Source organism: Mycteria americana, chromosome 2 (assembly GCF_035582795.1).
Source record: "Mycteria americana isolate JAX WOST 10 ecotype Jacksonville Zoo and Gardens chromosome 2, USCA_MyAme_1.0, whole genome shotgun sequence".
NCBI lineage: Eukaryota > Metazoa > Chordata > Aves > Ciconiiformes > Ciconiidae > Mycteria > Mycteria americana.
This window is the reverse complement of record NC_134366.1, coordinates 35047646-35070456: the sequence shown is the minus strand read 5'-3', so window position 1 is coordinate 35070456 and position 22811 is coordinate 35047646. Positions and strand designations below refer to the sequence as shown.

The 22811-nt window shown below is 39.5% G+C and overlaps 1 protein-coding gene across 3 annotated transcripts in view; it reads left to right on the top strand.

Moving 5' to 3' along the window:
• Positions 1-22560, top strand: part of MACC1 (MET transcriptional regulator MACC1) — a 48530-nt gene extending 25970 nt beyond the window's left edge. For 2 of the 3 annotated variants that reach the window (XM_075492954.1, XM_075492955.1), the window contains exons 2-5: positions 5248-5362; positions 6932-8970; positions 11246-11434; positions 17906-22560. In XM_075492954.1, the coding sequence (XP_075349069.1) occupies positions 5332-5362; positions 6932-8970; positions 11246-11434; positions 17906-18121 (2475 nt within the window). In that variant the 5' untranslated portion in view covers positions 5248-5331 and the 3' untranslated portion in view covers positions 18122-22560. Of the gene's footprint in view, positions 1-5247; positions 5363-6931; positions 8971-11245; positions 11435-14978; positions 15052-17905 lie in introns of those variants that run through there. The other variant, XM_075492956.1, reaches the window with a different exon arrangement.
• Positions 22561-22811: the final 251 nt, after the last annotated feature.

Below are 22811 nucleotides of genomic sequence, written 5' to 3'. Positions count from 1 at the left end.
AATGTTCTAGCCCTTATGCTTACAACAAGGAATTTTAGAAGCGTAGATGTGTGGAATGAAAAGAAGGATACTTGCTTTGTAGAGGGAGTGTCTATGGTATAGTTGTTTTTGCTTATATAGGGTTCCCCAACCTGGCTGTTAAAGCAGTCAGTTCTGGGTTGTGCAGAGCTGAGCAGAGACTGTAAAAACCCACTTGTGAAGTTGTGGAAATCTACTGAGAAGATGACCCACTTCAAGTCCCATTTTTGTTGTGCTGAGACTACTAGCTCTACCCTTTAATGCTAGCTCAGATGAAGTATTACAAGCAGCAATTATGTCCGTTACAAGCAGCAGTGTAGACATGCGTTGGGTCTGCAGAAAGCTTAAACCCTGGGCTCAGGAAGGAGTGTGAATGGCTCTGCAGTTCCCACAGGTGATAAATCTTCCAAACTTTGAAAAAGTAGGTACTAAACTTTGCAACTATTTAACAACGGAGTAAACTAGTAGATGTATCAGTTGAATGCTTTTCTATCATTATGGGCAAAATGACAAGTAACAGGATCATACTAAAGCATTAAGATTGCTGCCACGTATTAGTAAAGTAGGTAGAATACGGTTGAAATCTCTCGAGCTTGAACATTTCTGTCTCTGTTCAGAATGAGCTACAGCTGCATTTCCTTGGCTGCCTCACATGCACCAGGCTAAGAGAATAAGTCAAAGACTTTATCACTTCAACTGAAGGTTTCGTTTGCTATCCTTTACTATCACTAGCTACAGTACCACAGTTCAGCCCTGTAATCAAAGATTGGTAAACTCGTGTCCAGCCTCCTGACACCAAACTCTGAGCTGCATAAAGCTGTTCCAGGCCACAAGTACCAAGGGACTGTTAAAATATGACTTATTACTGTAACTACTGTTCAGCTAGAAACATGTTAATCTGCTGAGAGCAGGCAGTGTCTGAGACTTGATGATGATGTGTAGTGTCTTCTAAAATGATCTCTTTTCTTTGTATTGCTTTCTCTTTAGAATTCCTTTCTTCTCTATATTTAATAGAATTAAAATAATTCAGTATACTCACGATTTGGTCAGATCAGGAGCATTGTATTTAACATTCTGATGAACATACCTTGCTCCCTTTTCAGAAATAAACTTGTAAAGTAAGTCTAACAACCCAACCTGTATAACTAGCAAGTAATTTTTCCTCATGACAGCTAAAAGCGAGCCTGAGGAATGAGGCACATCTCCATCACCTGCTTGTGTTGCTTGTCTTGTCTCTGCAAATGCATAAGCTTCATCCTCTGGAAACAAAGGCCATGAATCACTGTGAATAATGGTATGGCTGAGTAGCACTACCTGTGTAAGGGGCAGGTAGGAATCTGTGGGGAGACACTGCCACAGGAGAGCTCTGCTCTTAACACAACCTGCTTTTGAAGAAGACCGAACAGGGTTAAGGTTGAATGAAAAGCAAATTGCTAGTGTCTTGCTCTGAGATGTTACTTTAAAAACAAAAAGGAATGTGTTCTCTCTCATTTTTGAGGGCAAAGGCAGTTGGGAAGTGTTTGCTTGTGGACTTTTTTTAAATTTTCTTCCTTACCACTATTTTAAGCACAGCAGGACATGTTTTCTTTGGTAGAGAGACTGGAAAGGGGAAAAAAAAAAGCGCACTTGAATTTTAAAAGACCTGGAAGAGATTTCTAGAGGCATCACATGCAGCAAAAATACCGTTTGCACCAAATCTGTCTCCTGACTTCTGTGAAACTGAACTTTCTACCTGAGACTTTCTTCTTCCTCTAATGCATTTTTCTTCCTCTGTAACAGTGCTGCAACGTGCCTGCCAGCAGCACTCTGTGTCCTGAGTCCCCTGCTCTTATGGGTCAAGCAATGCACTCCAGGTTTGAACAGCAGAGTGCACCTGGCAAACTGTTTCTTGCCCTCATGCAGAAAAATGCCACATCTCTCAGCAGTCACTCAGGTTCACTCACTGGTCACCTCCATAGCTGATCTCTTTCCAGCCTCTTCACTTCTTCATTTCCTGCTCACTCCACACTGTGAGCTGACATACCATCAGTCAAATAATTCTTTGCACCATTAAGCACTTGTCAGTTTACATCTTTCTTACTCAGTAGCTACAGCAAATGAAAAGCTTAGCTTCTGATTCTTCCTATACATAGTTCCCTCTTTTTGCAGAAAAGGGGTTTCATACCTTTCCCTTTCACCACTGATCAACATGGCTTTATATCTCACATGCATTGATCTCTCTTCTCTTGTGGATGATCGTTCTTCGGGATATGTCCAGGTAAGTTCCTAATTAATAGGGTTGTCCTATCGAAAGTTTCATTTGGGATGCAATTTTATCACAGAATGTACCCATGGAACAGGGGGAGCATTGGGTTTTCTTATTTTCCTAGTCTCATACAAAGGCACTGGGGATTTATGCATTCCCAGCACTAAGGCTGGAACACAGGAGCGATCAGACTCAACTCTGGTGTCAGATCATGTAACTCTGTTCAGGAGGCACGTTGCCCGGTACTCGATGGCGTGTGTACAGCTTGTCCCCAGCATTTCCCACATCCCTTGACATGCTGACCAAATGCGGTCATCTTTTGCCCAGGAATGTTTATATCTCCCCCTTTCTCTCATCCTCTTCTTGGCTGGCCTGAAGACATGCCTAAATCACAAGGGCTCCCTCATCATGCTCTCATACCAAAGAATGTTTTTGGAGTGTGTGTGTGGGGGCACGACTTATTTTTGAAAGTGGTTTTCCTTTTCAGTATCTGCCTTTTCTGTCTTTGCGCCAGGCTAGCGGTGAAGGTTTTAAGGAGTTCCCAGAGAGAACTTTTAGGAAATGGATTATTCTATTTGCAGAAATTCTTAGCGTTTATAAAACTTCTATATGCAATCTCGTTGTCATGTCTCTGTCAATATACTCCCACTGTGTAAAGAGATTGTTTTTCTTTCTCTTTCTCTCTCCCTACCCCTTCCCCATGGGCTTCCTGTTTTAGCCCTTGTGCATCTACTTGCACTCTTGTGCTCTTTCCTCATCCTTACGTACTGTCTCCCACTTCATACAGCTACTGAAATAATTGTGGGTGTTTTAACTACTTAAAAGAACTGTTCTTAGATTCATATGCCAATTGATCAATAAGTCATCAGTCAGAGATTAGTGCTGGCAACAAATACGTTGGTATTGTAAAAAGTAGACTTTCTTTTTGTACATTTATTGGGATTTTAGACTATGGATACCTTACACTGGTGTGATTAAACCTCCCCAGTCCCTGAAGTAGAAGCCCGAGAAAAAATTCTTGCATGTTTATACTATGTGTTCGGTTTTTCAACATTTTGAGATGCAGCAGCAAAGCAAAATTTATCTCCTTTGAAGGAATCCGTACACATTATCAAAGATACTGTCTCTTATTGGAGACAGAAGGAACAGTGATATTTTTATACAGGTGTGGGACATCAGATCTTGGAATTATGGTGTTGGGATTAAGGAGGCATTTTAGTTTCCAGTTGGGTTCTGGTGGGGTGTTAATAGCAGAAGCCACAAAGTATTAGTCTTGGAGGCTAGCTTTCACTGCTATCTGAAATCAGGACTTCTAAGGCCAACATCTGAGATTTCTGGCAACAGAGGAAGCTGAAAGTCTGTACAGCCCTGTGATAGCAGAGCGGCTGGGTGACAGTCGGGCTTAGCCTGACCTCAGCCTTGAGTCCTGCCTGAGTGCAAATCAGCACCTGAACAGATTGCCATTAGCTGAAGGTAGCTCTTGTGGGAAGAACGAAAAGTACCAATTTACATTTGCAGTGGAAAAAAAAAGATGTCTTAAACCATGGCACAGTGCAATGGAAACAGACAGCTGGCTTCCAGTTTCTATTCAGTAATGCTTTGATATAAGGTATGCTTCCTTTTTCCCATAACTCACCTACTAGAACTGTAACTGAAAATTCCTTTTTCTTGCAGCCACAGTAAAACCAGGCCCAGTGCGGTTTTTTTTTTTCCATTTTAAACATGATAAAATGAGATCTGCTTAGGCTGCAATTGCCGCTGCAGAAGTAACAGGCTGCAATATTTCAGACTCCTGAACAAAGCTGACTATTGTATTCTGTGGGTGGACCCCAAAAAAACTTCTGGCTTTTTTACCTTTTCTCTTTTTTTTTTTTTAATTTCCTTGGGTTTTTTTGTTTTATTTTTTCTTTTCTTTTTAACTATATGTCTTAATGTATCTATTGCCCATCAGCATTTATACCCCACTACGTACAAAATCAGTGAGAGGATTCTGGGAAAGTCACTAAACGATCTCTTGGTTTATAGCACTAATTTAATGAGCTCTCCTGCACAAAAAGGTCTAGAAGATTGCATTTCCTCCAGTTTCTGTTTCAGGGACACAGTAAATTTGGCATGTAGGACACCCAGTGTTCTTTTGAAGACCTGCAACATCTCTTCCTGGGCAGCTGAAAATGGCATTAAGCGGTGGTACGTTGAGAGGTTCATCCTCCTGTTGCCTGCCCGAGACCAATGCCCCTCCTTCCCTGCCCTTGTGATAGGTTTGCTGTTGACTCTCTTTCAACCGCAGCATCTGTTTTTCAGCTCTTATGTGGCCCAGTCCACGTGCAAACTGTGTCAAAACCAAACAGAACTTCTTGTAGCCAGAACAAGGAAGAGGAGAGACCTGAATGTCCTCTCTTGGGCTGTTGCTGTGCTGGCACGGTCCCTACAGAAGGGTACTTTACATTGTTCTTGTACAGACTAAAAGGAAAATCTGACCTGATGTTCACTCAGGGAAGAGCATAGGAAGAATAATAAAGCAGAAATGGTTGGAAGTATTTTATATTAACTGGCAAAGGAAGGAACAGATCTAACTCTTCCCCTTTAATGATTCTAGTCAAACTTATCTGAAAACAGGAATTAGGATGTTTATTTTTTATAAAAAAGTTTTTATTCAAGATCTTCTGAACGGAAGTTATTGTACAATTGGCCCAGTTCCAATTGCAAGATGTTTCATTATGTGAGTTATTGAACTTCACTATGGACTGGGATACCATATTGTACTGCAGCTGTAGCATCTGGTGTTTTTGCTGCAAATTAGATAGTAAGACTCACTCAGATTGTGATGCTCTTGAGCAGACTCCATAAATTTATTCATAAACCATAACTTCACTTTTTTTTCATTTGTGTCACATCACAGGAGCAAAGCTCCATTATTCTTCAACAGTTTCCCCTTTTTCAAATTGCATACTTGCTGATGTTTTATATTTTTAACTGTTTCCTAGGAGGAGATCACTTCCAGTAGTGGAACAGATTCCCTAACCAGTGGAGAGATTCCACGGAGCAGGTCAGAGGGGACTTTGATTGATATGGATGACCGGACACCTTCAGCCAGCTACAGTATGTCTCTCCTGCTATCTTCTGTACTAAGGCCCTCCACCTAAAGTCTGTATTTCTGCAAAACTCTCAACAGTGTCAAGAGCTATAGCTACTCTGTAAACCCCTGTACACTTTTAAATTTTATTTTATTTTTTTTATTGCTTGTGTTTTGTACTACTCAGGCTGAAAAGTACTGAAAAGTACTACAAAAGTACTTTTCAGCTGGTGCCCAGCCCCGTCTGGTGGCCCTGTCCAAAGCTGGGTGCCTGAGTGGGAGGAGGTTGCCCCTGGGCTCACTCCCCTCAGCAGCTCACCTGGAAGGCTCTTGTCAAGGCAATGCTAGAGCCTTGCAGATGGGCAGCTGGGAAGCAGGTAAATTCCACTTTGGTTCTTCCAAGTTGGGATTTTTCTGGAACTGTGGAAAAACTTCATGGTTTTGGCTTTTTGTCACAATTCATGACAAATGAAACAAAAAGAAAAGTACTAACATTTCAATTTTTTTTTTCTTTTTGTGGTTGAACGCACTGTCATTCTTGCAATTGAGCAATAATTAGTAACCTTGGAGATGGAAGGTACTATGGAAAGTGTAATAATGAAGGATATATATATGCTGAAAGAATAGAAACGCTGAATTTTCCCTCTAAAATTAAAATTCTTTACGATGATATACAAAAAAGGAAAGGTATAACCTCTGCCTATAGAAAAATAATGGCAAATTGAAGTAATAAAAACTGAAAGCACAAAAAGTTGCAGATACTCTATTCGTTGCAAGAAGTGTGAGTCTTAATCAACCTATAAACCAGCTTCTGTGGACAGTAATTAATATAAAATATAAGGACACCTTGTCTTCAGAACAAATATACATTACTGTTAATAATGAGTATTTTTATTAGCATATTGTAATATCACTTAGACACTCCTATTTGTCTATTTAAGTGCAATCTCAGAAAAATTAGTACCCACAAAAACATTTCTCTCCAAATTTCAAATTGTACAAGACCTCATAAATTATATCAATGAATTTTTTTAATGGAAAGCTAGTACAACAAATTCCACACACACTGAGATAAATTGTAAGAGTGCTGTTATCAATTAAATGCATGTGTACTAGCATGAAGAGGAATCCTGAATAATACATTTATCTGTACTGTCTACAGTGTTTGAAAAATGAAACAGTAGTTGTTTAATCTTTGCAGAGAGTTAGACACAAAGGAAAGAAATCCATGGCATTTCATAAGAGGCCAAAGATTAGTGGAATATAAAGGTTTAAACCTTATGGGACCTTAGCATACTCAATGCCAATTAGTAGTCGTAGGAGTTGATAATGATCAGCACCTCAAAGAAGATGCTTTACATCCTTCAACACGAATTTGTTAGCACTCTTTCTATTAACAAAGATTCTTAATGTTACTTAGAAATCAATATTGATACTCTTGAAAAACCTGAAGGAGAAATATATAAATGATCTATATGTATTTCAGGAGGATAAATTTAGTCACCTCTTAGCTTAACAGACTATCAGTTGGAAATGAATGGAATGTCTCAAGTCTCTGTGCTTTAGGAGATGCTTCTGTTTTTTCTTTTAAACAGATGTCAGTGAAAGTAAATTGGATTTGGATATTGACTGGTCTGATGTATTAAAACATGCCCATGCTGTTTCCAAGACTAATCCTTTCTGGAATCAACTGTCAGCCTCCAACCCTTTCGTACATGACATAGCTGCTTCAAATAGAAATGAAAATAATAAATACCTTTCGATCTTAAAAGAAAAACCCTATTTGTTGTCTAAAGTTTCTAGCAATAGGGATTCTTTGGCTTCCTCAGGTGATGAGCTAGATATCGATTGTCTTCTAAGAAAAACTTCAGCAAGAAAATCTGGACGATCCAAGAGCGTCTCTGACTTCCTGGATATTGTTGATAACCGAAGATTTAATCCTCACAAGACCACACCTCAAAACACTATAGCTTCAGACATGAAATGGCTTCAAAATGACCGTGAAGCCTACAAGATGGCCTGGTTGAGTCACCGACAACTCACCCGATCTTGCCTAGATTTAGAAGCCATGAGCCATAGTCCTGGATGGGCACAAACGCAAGCTACAGACATTCATGTAGTTTGTAAACTGAATCATGAAGGGGGTTCAGTACAGCTACCTGACTCAGATATCAACATTCATGTCCCTGCGGGTCATGTATTACCTGGGGAATTCCAAGAAGTTGGTTTAAAGGCTATCCTTAACCCTCCATCGTCATTTAACAATGAGCTGTCTAGCACCGTAAGTCCTCTGATAGAACTTACCCTGAGCAACCTCAACACAAGGGAAGCCATTTTCCTCGAGGTGAAAGTTGCAGCTCAAGTGAAGAATGATCCACTCAGCCAAGTTATGAGTGATATTGTATGTTTTTATAGTCTCAATAAAGAAGGGCCTTTTAAGAAGCTAGAGAATTGCTACACTTATCAAGATACCATACAAGTGAAGATAACAGACCTAAGTCATGTGATATATGCAGTGATTGCTGTACAAGCAAACAAAATCCAGCCTCCAGCAACTAATGTCTGGGACTATGTTCATAGAATGGTCTCAGTTGGAATTTATGGTCCCAAATATATTCATCCAACTTTTACAGCAGTTTTTACAGTTTTTGGTCATAACTACATTCCAGGAAAACTCACAATTTGTGATCTAAAAAAAGGGGGGAAAAATATGCCTCCCATTGTGTTTCAGCTGTGGGGAAAACATACATTTCTGCTTGAAAAGCCACAAGATCTAAACATTTCTTTGGTATCCTGTGATCCAGATTTTGAAGTGAAGATGGAAGACCAAAGTAAAAATATTAAAGAGGAAGAGCTGAAAACTGGTGAAATGGTCCGCCAACAATTCCTGTTTTCCATGCTTGGATGTAGGGAGATGCATTTCTTTGTTTTCCTTGTTCAGATTAAAGTCTTAAAAAGTAGCCAAGTAACGCAGTTCCATGTTACGACTCCTGATCCAGCTCCAAAATTAAGCGGAATTATCGGTAGGCCAAAGCGCTTAAAAAACCGCAAAGAAATCAAATCTGCGCCTTTGCTTTTAATACCAACAGTTAAATATCCAAAGTTTCACGATAAAACTTTGAGTGTTAATACTTACGGAGTGGCTTTGAAAACTGTGTTACGTCAAAATAAGATTGACTATTTGCTAGAATATTTTAAAGGGGACACAATAGCACTTCTTGGTGAAGATAAAGTAAAAGCCATTGGACAAACTAAAATAAAAGAGTGGTACGTAGGAGTTCTCAGAAGAAAGATTGGTCTGGTACATTGCAAAAACATAAAAGTGATTTCCAAAGAACAAGCTATGGACACTGCTGATAGTGAGCTAACAACCAGGAATCTCGTTGAACAAATTGCATTGCCATTCAAAAAACTGACTTACATCTACTCAGTAGTTCTGTCTACAGTATCAGAGAGTGTTTATGACTGGAGAGCTTTGGCTGAGGTGCTAGGATATTCACACATGTCTTTGGATGACTTTAATGAGGCACATGCTGATAAAGAATCAGAGAGAGTTGCGCATGTTGTGAAGAGAATGAAGGAAGACTGCCATGCTAACAAAAAAAAAAGACTATTTCTTTATGAGCTCATTGTTGTAAGTATTGCATGAACTAACTTGGTTGTTATTGGGAATGCATTGCCAATAAACCACTCAATAGTAATGTGTGAACAAGAAAACATGGTCCTGTACCCTTGTAGGAATCTTGACAACCCTGAACACATTACTAAAGGCTGTAGACACCTATAGATGGAAAATACATCCAGACTCTCATGAAGAATAATACTTTGATGAATTAATTCTAAACAGTGTTCTGTAAATGTTCCAGGAGCTTTGCTCATTTAGTAGGTTGACTGAGTTGGCTTTTTTTTGTTTTTAAACAGCCATGATTGAAATAGTTTTGTCTTTTGCCATGGAAGTCATCATGGTAAATTGCTTCCCTGAGCAATTCACATTCCCATTGTGAAGCATTTAGTACCCTTATAGTGTGGAAACTCCATTATTTATGTATCTATCTTGTGTACCCTAAGGTGCATGTCTAAGTTCGCTTCATATTTTTAAAGCAAGGAAATCCTGACCCACAAGTTGAAGACAAGATTTTCTATCCACACATGAAAACTTCATAGTCAATGTTGTAGTGACCTAAGGACAATATTGCAAGTATTTCAGTACATATTTTCATGGACCTCATTTGTAAGCCACTGGACAACTTCTATGTGATTCAATACTGTTACATGTGAATCAAAAGTGGATTTATTCTAAACGCTTCCAGTTAATAGGTTGCATTGTTAACCATCTTAATTTACTTATGGATCTGTGTACAAATTAATTTGGAATTAATGATTACTCAATACTGTCCTTGGCTGTGACTGAAAAGTCTACCAGCCTATTTAGGGACAGAAGAGAATTAAATTTCTCATATGAAAATAAAGTATTATAAAAATGGGTGTTTAAAGATTCACATTGTAGCCTTTCATCTAAAGCCTTTTGACTGTCCTGAATTGCAAACCTTAACAGGGTTTACTTGTCATCACTACCCTATCCCCTTTGAAGTGCTGACAGCAATTTCAGCAGGATTCAGAAAATTTTGGTAGCAGTGGCCACTTACAACTCTTAAGACTGCATTAAACTGTGGGGAATAAAACTGAGCAAGTGTGAAGTACAGTTTAGTCTGCCGTGTGTCTGTACAAGAAGGGGAGGGAGGAATTAAAGGTGAATATGATCCAAACATTTAATTGAATACAGTGAAACAAAGAGTTCATTACAGAACAGGCAAAAGGTGGGACACAATTAGACTAACAAAATGTCTCATTTTGTTGAGATGTATATGATTTTTGAGCTATGAAGTGCCAATGCAGGTCCCCATCTTTGTAAAGCTAGACTTAAAGCTAGATATCATCCATGATTTCTCACTATGGCTTCAGTATTTCCTTCTAGTGAGGCACTGGTATGAGAGAGTTTGGGATCCGTGTTGAGTATTTTCTGGTTAGTTACATTAGACAAACATCTTACCTACCAAAACTTCTACTGTTTGCAATGAGGATTTTAATGGAAAAATGTTTTACAATTAAATCACACAAGTGTCTGATTTCTGCAGAAATGCTTAATATTTTACTAAAAATCTGTATCTAAAACCGAAGAAAATATTCTGGATTTTGTTGTTGATCTTTCACTGAAAAAGTCAACATTTTCAGTGGAACATTTTGCTGTTCATTTGAGGAGAAAAAAAGCAACACCTATTTTTCTCATTAGCTTTTATCCAAACAAATAAAGAAAGGAGAATGCAACATATCTGCACTTCAGGGTTTCACTCCTGGAACCATTTTAATTTGCTTGTTATTAAAAGCTCATTTGGCATGGAGGAGGGAAGAGTTTTATGCTTGCATTTCTGCTTAATGGTCAGCAAATCATCAGTTCTGTGGGAGGAGTAAATCAAAAGGCGCTGGCTAATGTAATCAACGATTTTTCGGAAAAGCAGTAGATGAAGGACCACACCTTAGTATAACAGTTCTCTAACTTCATTTTTAAGTTTCATGTCATACTTTTAAGAAGCTAAATTTGGTGTCCCAAATATTTTTGTTGGAGAAGCATATTTTTCCTTCAGGATCTGTAAGCTTGGCAGGATCCATGTGACACTGGAATGCTGAAGCAGCTGAATGCCAGCTTAATTTTTTCTTAAGCTTGTGGGCAGTTTTCCTATGAAACTGTTGGCAACACCTTTTTGTAGGAAAAAAACATTACATATTTGTAAGAACACAGACAAAAAGCCTTCCCGTCTGCTTAGAAATGCAGAATAGTGCTATAAAAACAAATGATAATGTTCTGTTTGTAATTACTGGTGAAGGAACACTAATGAAAATGATCGTTGCAGGCACTTTTGAAAATAGATTGCCAGGGATTAGTGGCACGTCTTACCCAGGACACCATCATTTTGACTTCAGCTGTCAAGCTTGGCAAATACTGGCGGGAGCTTGCGGAGAAGCTAGCCCGACTCACAAAGCAGCAAATCGAGGCTTACGAAGTACCCCACCAAGGGAAAAATGGCACAGTAGCTCTGGAGGTAAGGCTCTGGCGTAACGGTGTGTGCACGCTTGCTCCTCTGCACAAACACGGACAGGGACCTTTCTTCTTCCTCGCGTAGTGCGCCTCTTTCCTTTTGCAGTTCGGCCTCCTTATTTAATTTGTAAGCCCTTCAATGCGAGGAATTCTCAGCAACTTTTGCTTGCAATTATCTAGATATTCCTTTGAGGCCGGTTGTTCAGTGTTATTGTGCCAAATTAATTTTCTGTGGAGGTCCTGGTCTCTGTCTTGAGCTTCAGCTCTTTACTCCCACCCCGAGGGCCACTTTCAGTCCCTTCTTATTGTCCTGTCCACTTGTTAATCTTATTCACTCCTCTGCTGTCATTTCAGACACAGTGAGAAAGACCATCCAGTCCTTGCAGCAGCCACTTCAAATCACCCTCAGTACACCTTTTGCTCTTTCCACTGAAAGGAAGCTTACCTCCGCCATTAACAATTTTCTCTTCTGCGCCTGTGTAATATTTGTCATCATTTAGCTTAAGTAGCATGACAAGAGGTTGGAAGCTCTGACACCAATTCCGCTTCTGTCCATTATATGAACGTGGCAAATCCATGTTTTAATTTCATAGTTTGTCAGGTAGGTCATGGTTATTCTCCTTTGTCAGGTTATTCTCCTTTGTAAAACACTCTGCTTATACAGAAGTATGAGTTCTAAATAAAAGTCAAGTTGTCCTCTCAGTGCGTACACGTCTAAGGAGCAATTTAGGTGCCTAATTATCTCTCTAGTGCCATTTGAGGTGCCCGGAGGCATCCACGCGATATCAGATATGTCACAAGACTGAGGGTAGGCCCTCGTCCATGCCTCTGAGCCGAGGGCCAGCCTGTGCCCCTGGCACACCTTTGCCTGGGCACCCAAGTTGCTTCCTGCGTTTCTCTACTCTTACTCTAAGACCGAAGCATGCAGTAGATCCACTGTTTCCCACAGAGTTATGTGCCAATGACTTCTAGGTCCCAGACTGGGTTTTACCCTGAACATCCTCTTTTATAAGCTCAAGCTGACCTTTCTGCCTTGAGCGCTTACATTCAGGCTCGACTCTCCCTCTGCCTGTACTATCGTCCCCTGATTATTGCAGGATGCACACGATCCAGCCTGAATTCTTTGTCTTTCACCTCTCAGTACCAAAGGAATCGCCATTTCCGATTCATAGGTTCACAACTACTCAAGATAATTTTTTCTTCCTTTTTCTTTCCATGTAGTGATTCTTCCTCTTCCCTGCCAAACACATCCTCCTTTCCACAGTCTGAATCCAGTGAGTCTTTCATCTCAGTTTTATCTGCCTGGTGATAGCTATCAAGAGATTTCTGCTCTAATCGTGAACCACCACCTCTTATTCCCTTTAAATGCTCCATCCTCCCTCCCCAATCAATATTTGACCAGAATTCCATGCATTTACTTACAATGTTCTGCACTTTTCTGCAAAATTATCTCTATCATTGCTGTTTGCAAACACTGCCTCCTCCTCTGATCTTGCTTTTCTCTTTGAGCTATTTTGTGTATTTTTTTTTTTAGTTGTTCTGGATACATTACTTGTGCCTTGATGCACCTTCCTCTTCAATTTTTTTTCTCATAAAACTCTCAGCTCTACCAATCGCTAGTCTACTACTGTCTTTTAGTGAAAAAAATCAGCTGGTTATTTGCTCTGTTTTTGCACTAGCTTATTCTAAAATACTAAAATCAAACAGAATGTGAATGCTTGTCATTTCTGTTATGGTTTTTTTTTTTACTGTTGTGCAGTGCCTTGTCTAACTTCCTAGATTTTGTTTTACGTACTAAGCTTTCTGTGTTTGTCTGACAAAACACCAGCTTTCTACAGAAGGAATTACAGACCTGAACAATGTGCGACTCTACTGGTCTCCATGATATTTGGAAATGTTTTCTCCTTTGCTAACAGACAGAAGAACTAAAACAATCTTAAAACACTTTTTCCAGCACCGTACCTGTTTATTTTTATATAGAGAAATATATATATAAATATATAAAAAAAATATATATTTACTTTGTTTTAAATGGGTGTCTATTTCCATGAAGCCCATCTTCTGCCTCATACATCCTATTCTTTTAAGAGTTTTTTACAATATTTTTATGATAAACTACCTACAAGATTCTCTGCCTTTCAGTGACAGTGTCTGCTGCCAGAAGATAGTACAGTCAAATTCATCATAAAAAAGCCAATAATAGAGTTGTTCTATTTTTTAAGAGAACTTTTAACAAGAAATCAAAGATCAGAATTTTGCTTTATTTTTATGTCATTTCTCAAGGCTTAGGATGGGCCCATGGGGAATTTATTGGTTTCATGTAAGCTTTGTAATAGTGCTTGTCCACACAGGTGTGAGTTCAAAGCATATCAGGTTTCTAGCACTGGTATCTCATGTGAACATCCTCACCGTCCTGTGAGTCTAACCTTAACTTTCAGTACTTTCTACTGAATTTCAGTGCTTTCTTCTGACGTCTGAACTTCTCAGTGCTCTGGTGAATTGAACCTCTACACACAGAAAACAATATTCTGTTTATAAAGTTTTATGTATGTTGTTCATCGAGGATGCAAAACGAATGTAGCTAATGCAGTGTAAATTCATACCTGTGTAGAGCTGCCCCCAGCATTGTTACAGGGTTAGCATTAGTCTAATTTCAGAACGATTGCTGATCATCACATTTACTTAGCAGGTATAAAAGAACCCTGATTAAAACCATCCTGTCCCAGCCTGGAGTTTTCTAATGGAAAAACTTTCTCATTGATAGTAGTTGTTGGCGTGAAAACAGGAAACCAAGCAAAGATGAGGGAGTAATAAGTTTTGATTAATTATTGAGGATTATCTGAAAACATTAACCAATTCGTTACCCATCGAGGACTGTTCTACCATCAAGAGGATTGATTGGTTGAAAAATGTTTCTGCTTTTAAGCTTAATATTTTTCTTAGTGGGAGAAATCTAGATGATCACAGAGGCAACTTGAGGTACATACAATTGGTGCCTAGATTTTGAAGTGCTTTTCATCAGTAAATTCCAAATCACTTTACAGAGAATGTAGGTATCATTATCACCTACTCAGCAGAGGCAGTGGGAGCAGAGGGAAAACTCACACACGCAGCTGAGATGAGACTTGCCCAGCATGCTGCAGTGATTTAATATTTTGCCTGAAAATCTGCTTTGATATAATTCAGGAATGTCAAATGCGATTCAGTTCAGCCATTGCATTAGAGTATGTGGATGTGGAGAAGGACCTGCCTTAAAAGCCTGGTTTGCAGTGGTAGTTCAGTGTGGTGAGTGTGTAGGTTACTGCTGAGTTAATAATGCATCACTGATGACCAGTTTATAAAGCTTTTGATTTTCTCCCTCCCCCTCTTTTCTTTTTTCCTTTCTTTTGCCCCAGGAAAAAAAAAATCAGTTGTGACAGAGTAGAGGAAAGCAGGGTTTGTATTTTAGGCATATTTCAGCCAATTCTGTGATTGCACAGTGTCAGACTGACCTTCAGCATAAGTCAAGCATAGCATCTTTTCATACTCACTGTCTTTTCACATACTAGTGAAGACAGAAGGCTGTACCCCAATCCTTCAAATAGCCTGGTCCAGCAGAAATATAAGGAAAGGAAGCAGGAGACAGAGAAAAAGGCATAGCCAGCCCTAGAACATCAGGAAACCCCAGTTTCTCTTGTTGGCTACCTTGGATATCAAGCTAGAAATAGGAATACAGAAACTTTCTGTTCTCAGCATAAATACAACTGTGGTGAGTTGCTTTATTTCATTAAAATTTGTTGTAATATCTACTATTTACAGTACTACATTACAAACTTCTTTTTCAATATAGCCTGTCTAATAAAAGGAAAGAATTCATCACTCTCCTTCTTCCCATCTACCACCAAATTACTTTTCTTTCCTTCTTTCTTAACCTTATGGTTGTGACTTGAGATAGACTTGCTTAAAGCGAGAAGTAGGCACCATTCATTTCGGGTAAATCACAGAATCACAGAATCGTATAGGTTGGAAAAGACCTTTAAGATCATCGAGTCCAACCATAAACCTAACACTGCCAAAAACCACCACTACACCGTGTCCCTAAGCACCTCATCCAAGCGTCCTTTAAATACCTCCAGGGATGGCAACTCAACCACTTCCCTGGGCAGTCTGTTCCAATGCTTGATAACCCTCTTGGTGAAGAAAAATTTCCTAATATCCAGTCTAAACCTCCCCTGGCGCAACTTGAGGCCATTTCCTCTTGTCCTATCACTTGTTACCTGGGAGAAGAGACCAAAACCCACCTGTCTACAACCTCCTTTCAGGTAGTTGTAGAGAGCGATGAGGTCTCCCCTCAGCCTCCTTTTCTCCAGGCTAAACAATCCCAGCTCCCTCAGCCGCTCCTCATAAGACTTCTGCTCCAGACCCTTCACCAGCTTCGTTGCCCTTCTCTGGACTCGCTCCAGCACCTCAATATCCCTCTTGTAGTGGGGGGCCCAAAACTGAACACAGCATTCGAGGTGCGGCCTCACCAGTGCCGAGTACAGGGGCACGATCACTTCCCTAGTCCTGCTGGCCACGCTATTTTTGATACAGGCCAGGATGCCATTGGCCTTCTTGGCCGCCTGGGCACACTGCTGGCTCATATTCAGGCGGCTGTCAACCAACACCCCCAGGTCCTTCTCTGCCAGGCAGCTTTCCAGCCACTCTTCCCCAAGCCTGTAGCGTTGCATGGGGTTGCTGTGGCCCAAGTGCAGGACCTTGCACTTGGCCTTGTTAAACCTCATACAATTCACCCCAGCCCATCGATCCAGCCTGTCCAGGTCCCTCTGCAGAGCCTGCCTACCCTCCAGCAGATCAACACAAATGATGATACCCTTCCCTCCTGTAGACCTAAAACGAGAAACTTCACTGAAACATAGGCACTTTTTAATAGCTTAAACTAAAGGCAGAAACCAGACTAATCAGACTGTGAGACACACTACTGGGGGTATAAGTTTGATGGGTTTTTCCATTTGGGGATGGGGGAGAAAGGCAGCAGAAGTTGAGGGAGATGTTTACATAAACTACGGTAGAGTCAGTCTTGGGGTAAGTTGGGAGTTCTTAGCCCAAATATGGAGAAAAGCTCAGAACTATAAGCAAAGAAATTCTCCTGCTACTCAGTTCCTCAAGGGATCAAGTAAATAAAGCTTAAATCAAGAAAGTTAGAGCTTTATGTTCTGTATAATTTGTAAATTCATAAGATTATATTGAGGAAGTAACCAATTTCCTCCTGAATTATCCTTGGGAACCATGAAAACTGCTTTTCCATTAAAAGGGAAAAAGATGTTAAAAAAAATCGTTTAGAATTAAGAGACTTCCCAATCACTTCTGTATATATATAAATGTGCACACATCAGTCTATATGCTTTTATTACTATCTATAAGTGTGTTTCTGTTAAAACAGCAAATGCTAGTACCTTTTAGGAAAGTGATGGGTTTCTTTGTGGCTTTGTGTATCATCCCTGCAATTGCTAACTCAATTGCTATTTGCAAAACCCTTATTACCAATGAGAGGTGGGAAACTAGAAAGTGGATAGCCCAAGTTAAATTTGGAAAAGCAGCAGCTGAGAAAACAATCTTTTTGTTTGTAAACTGAGCAAACTTACTCTGGACATCAGCACTTTGAAAGATGTAAGTCCAGCTTGGTATCTGAATCATGCTGTCATGGCTTAATTAATGTCACTAGGCCAATAACAAATTACACCTGCTAAGGATCTGCTTCATATTTGTTTGGCATAAAATAAACATATTGTAGTTTAAAATAAGGAGCACTGGTAACCTGTCTTTTCATTTTCTTTGTTTCTTGCAGGACACTTTTAAAATTGCATGTCCTGATTTTAAAAATGTAATCATAAATCTTTTGACTCTCCTGTTTTTGGAGTGTTTGAGCTTTTTTTCTTTCTTTTTTTAAACAGAGATTTTATAAATAGATCGTCTTCCTGCTGCTGTTACCAGAAAACATTTTTGTGAAGATAAGAAGTGTGTTTAAAAGTTCCAGGCTAAGTAGGGGGACAGTGGGATGTTGATTAATGAGACAAAGGGAGGTATTAAACATCAAAAGCACAGTCAAATTCCAAATAGGGAAACTGCTGTTGGGTGTATGCATTGCAAAACTGACCAAGGAGAAAAGTGTTTTCTTTCCACCCCTGTGCTTTGACTTATACTTTCAGACAGGGATATATTTCGACTTGGTGATAGTCATCTGAATGAAGAATTTGTCTTTCCATTATTTACCCCTCTAAGAATTTGAGAATTTCATAGAAATGAAGTACATAAGGTTACCGGAGCTTTTATATCAACATGCCTTTTATGATAAAGCATTTCAGTGTCGCTAGGGATCAAAACTTATTTTCTTTTTTCTTTTCTATGACTTTTCTACTATTGGAAAGACTTAGATTTTTTGCTCAACAATTCAGTTTCTACAACTAAACTTTTTTTTTTTCTCCTTTATTTGTAGATGATGTGGAAACCTGCATATGACTTTCTCTACACGTGGGCTGCCCATTATGGAGACAGTTACAGGGATGTCTTACAAGACCTGCAATCAGCCTTGGATAAAATGAAAAACCCCGTAACAAAACATTGGCGAGAGTTAACTGGAACGTTGATTCTTGTGAATTGCATGGAGGTGTTACGGGCAAGTGCTTTCTCCAAAATGGAGGAAGAAGAATAGACTACCAAGATACATTTTTGGGAAAATCTCTTGGGAATCTGTACTGCTGATATTTGTGTTTCAGTGATGCTTGCAGAGCAGAACAGAATGCCGTTTTTTTTACCTGAGTTGTTGTTGAGTCTAGCCCCATGGTTCTCAGCTACAGATTGCCATAGCTTGCTAATGGCTATTGAGTAACTAAGAAAAGAGTGGGAGATTAAACTAGTGAGGTCAACAAAAATGACTTGAATTCTATAATGTAGTTTCCAAAATGAGATATTGCTGATTGCACTGACTTTTAGGCAGAGATCAGTTTTAAAAACAGAACTATGCATGGATGAGTTCGGCCTGTAGGGCCTAGGTTTACATTGTTTTCAGCGAGGTATTAAAATCTAAATATTTAATACATTAATTTGTGCCAAAACCCTTGACTCCAAGTCAATGGGTGCAGGGTAGCCTAGAAAAAAACTTTAGGCTTTTGTCCTCAACTGGGACAAAATTCATCTCCCATTCTCACAAAACAGGAATTCAACAGTTATTTGCACCTGGAAAAGTAGATGTGTGCTGCTCAGTCCTTCCAAAACAGCTTCTGGTGTCTCTTTAGGAGATTGGAAGAGAGACATGCAATTTAATGGTCAAAGGAAATTGGTTTTGATTGTTTCATTGATGCGTTGATGTAACTCAACGGGGTTTGTCTTTTTTTTTTCTTTTGCATTTCAGCAAAGTTGTCTAGATTCTACTGAGCAGAAATTCAGGAAAATTCAGGAAGACTTCTTGGTGTACATTGCCCATCCCTCTGATCATTTGCTTATTCCTACTCTGTTGTTATTAAACAGGTAAATAAGAAAGAGAGGCTTTGTAGGTACCAGGGCTGTAGACAGTTCATACCCACTTCTGTTGGTCATTTTCTTCTACCTTACTGTATGAAGAATATGGGTGATGGCTATTATTTTGTCAAAAAAAGTTAACAGTGAGGTGCTTTTTAGATTAATTTATTTATGAAGCAATTAATTATCATTAGTCATATGTTCTAAAAAGAACCTTGCTTAGATACTATCAACAAAAATCTTTCAATTACTGAGTAGCTTATTATAAATACAGAAAATACAGGCTGAATAATAGCTACAGGCTAACCAACTGTATTTTATTTAATTTTTTTAACATAAGATTTTAAATATATTTTTAATTAAGTGGTAGATCCAAAAGGTTAAAGCCATTTTGAGCACCTTTGAGCAACGTTCATTCAGAAACATCACCAAATACTCATGACAACCAGTTGAAAACAAAATTGGCATTCTGCCACCACTTGCAGTTGACAAAACAAAGCCAAATTCTTTCAGGAGAACCACAAAGTAGTAGCATTTCAGTCCAGAACCTGTACTTCTGCTGTTGATCTCTGCTAAGGAGGGTTGTCTTGTGATTTAACATTTAAACATTTTTCTTTTCCTCCCCTTTCCTCCAACCTGCTTTCTTTTCTACTTTCATTAAGCTTTCCCAAAGCATGCAGAGCTCAGGAAGGAGGCTGAGGAAAGAGCACTTGCTCCAATAATAGGAACACTCACTCACCAAAAGACCCTTTAGCATCAGGGCATGACTGAATTAGCATGCGTGCAAGTTATCTGGATTCAGTGGACTTGCTCCTGATTTTCAACAGAATGCGGAATTCAGCCCACGGAACAGTCATTGTCTTTGCTGATCAAGGAAAGGTGGAGAAAAAGGAGTCCGATTATCAGAGCTCCCTGTTAGCACCTATTTTATACCTTGCCCCATGCAGTTTTAAAAAGAGCTGCAGAGAAAATATAAAATGACATTCTCTTGTTATCTGTACTTCAGTGCAGAGACCGGCTGTTCCTTCAGGTCACACATCATCTCCCTGCTTAGAACTGCAGGGAAATACTTTTTTGCTCCCTAGGAGCTGAAATACCAGAGCAGATCACGGAGCAAATCTTTCAGCTTAGCCATGTTCTCTCACCAGCTGATCTTCATGCAGCCTGGCAGGCCATGCTCCCCTACTTAAAGCCCTGTTAAGCCACTTTTTTTTCAGTCTTTGATTTTTTTAAAATTTTTTTTTTGTTAACCTGGCTGCAACAGCTAAGCAACTCAGCTTACTCCTGCTTTTGAAGACAGGTCTCTGCTTCCATTCTTTTTTTGTGCATCTTAATTTCTTACCTTTAGTAAATGTGTGTTTACTACATGCCCTATTGAAAAAGAAAGTAATATCTTAGTAATAACAATGGGAAAATACAGAACTGAACTACTAGTCAAAAGAGAGGAAAAAGCTACCAGAAGCACCCATTTCTAGTTGTGTGATTGTACCAAATAGGAAGGACAAGCTGCCCAAAGCCGTATCTGAAGGACAATTCATCATGAGAAGGTGGCCAGTGATCAGGAACTTGGGAAGAGAAGTGCTCAGGGAGCAGAGGCTGCTACCCGTTATTTTCCTGGCCAGACCCTTTCCTTGCTGTGAAACAACAGCAAAGTTGTTTCTGTCTTGAACGAGAGTTGAATTTGGCCCAGTAGATTTAGCAAATATTGACTTAGTGAGTCAGTATTCTCCTTAGCTTGCAGAACTATGCAACTAGTCCTCCAAGTATATTTCTTTAAAAGGGAATTTATATCCGTCTGTAGTTGTGCCGTACTCCAGGGTCTTTGACTGTGAGCTTTGGTTGCTAATTGCACTCCCCGTTTTTGCTTTAAGCTTCTATTCATATGAATGAAATGTGCACTCGTGCAATATTCTGTTTACTTTAGCAGCCCACACTGGATATATTAAAAAAAAGAAAAGGTATTAAAACCCCATATTTTATTTAGTGCTCTAGTATTCAAAACCACAAAATGCCAGCTGAGAGTGGAAGCAGCTGCACTCAGCAGCAACACTCAGCTAGGAGCACATGGCTGTGGTAAACACACTCTGTTCTTGACCTTTTCTCCTTTCCTCCCACCCTGTCAAGAGAGAACAGCTTTCCCATGAGCCTGCACACATACCTTATTGGGTTTCTGCGAAGCGGGATGAGATTAACAGCTCCCTGGGAGGAGACAAGGAAAAATACCAGCCCCTGGTCCTTGCCTCAAATGACCTTCTGTTTCCAGGTTTCCCAATTTCTTTGTGTAGCCTGGGGAAAAGGGCTGTGTCAGCCAGTTCCATTCCCCTTTGTATGTGTAGGCAAAAAAACCCTCTTTCACCATCCTTCTAACCTCTGAATAGGTATGTTTCTTAAGCAAACAAGCAAATGAAAAACTTGTGAGCTCACCAATTGCTTTACAATTCCACCTACCCATGAAAGCTGGAAGAAAGTTTCCCTTGGGTATGGCTGCACCTGAATGGGGCAGACACCTTCCACAGTAGGCAGTGGTAAGGAAAATCTAGCTGTCACTCACACTAAAAATTCTGGGTTTTTTCAATGAAGTTGGAAGCCATTCCTGTTGTTTACAGTGCAGAGGCATCTCAGCTCCGTGCCATTTAATGGCACAGTGCAGTGACATATTTCTAAATTAATAGCTGTCAAGACAGGAGAGAAAAGGCAAATTATTCCCCCACATAAGTTCCAGTCCTCCAGTTGAGTTTGGAGAAGGATTCAGTTCCTTAGGTTTCACTTGCTTTTTTTGCAAAGCAAAGGTTTAGGGAAGGAAAAGGAAGTTTCTTTTAAAATATAAGTAAAGGGCTCCTCCCCAAGCCAGTCTCCGGGCAGCAGGTTGGATGCCAAGAGCAAGCTGCAGGTTGAGGGCAGTTCTTCATGGAATTGTCCAGGGAAGAAAAGGGAAGGAGGAATCAGCCATCCTTCCTCCTACTGAGGCTAGAAAAATTGGAAGAAGTGGTCAAGTGTCTCTTAAGTCTTTTTTTGTGAAAATGACTTATTTTCACAAATTCTTCCTGTAAACCTAAGCTGTGTGAAAAGCAAACACTAAGCATCTCCAAGGGAGCAACTATTTTGCTGTGTTGAGCTGACTCTAAAGACTTATTCTTAAAGTACTTCTGGACTCAGTAAGTGATCAAGCCAACAATGATCTAGTAAATAATAAAGACTATTGTTTAGAACTGAGATGGCAATACCATGTTCCCAGCTAAACTCAGTGATCCTGCTTTTCCATCAGCTAATAGCTTGTTCAGCTATGGACAGCTGAACCAAATAGGAATATAAAGCTTTGCTGTTTTGTTCTGTTTGTGTTGTAGCTATGAAAATTGCCTATGAAAAGACAACACAATGGTGAGTAGGGGGTTGGATTCCCCCTCCCCCCCCAGGAAGAGCATGTAGCAAATGGTATTCTGCACATTAGTGTGAAACACCAGCTGGTCTATTAAATTCTCTGCAGAAGTCCTAGAACAACTGTAGATATGTAAAGAAAATGTTAGTCCAGCATGGGTGATGATAACCATTGTTCTTGATAGTTCTGCTGTCAATAAATGTCTACAGGCAGTATGGGATACAGTTCTTGAAATAACCTGTGATTATTCTTAGTACAGAAAGTGCCATTTTATATTTGTTGCCAATGTGTACATATATATTATATTTTTTTTTTAACTTACATTATATATTTTTAAACAAAATAAACTACGGAAAATTATATTGTCTACCGTAATCTTGCATGGATTTTATTTTGCTTTTGTAAGACAAAGAAAAGAAGAGGAAGATGGCCAAGGGGTAAAAGATCATGGTTCTGTTAATACTAGGAAACGAGCAATGCCTTTTTGCACATTTTTCCTCATTTAAAA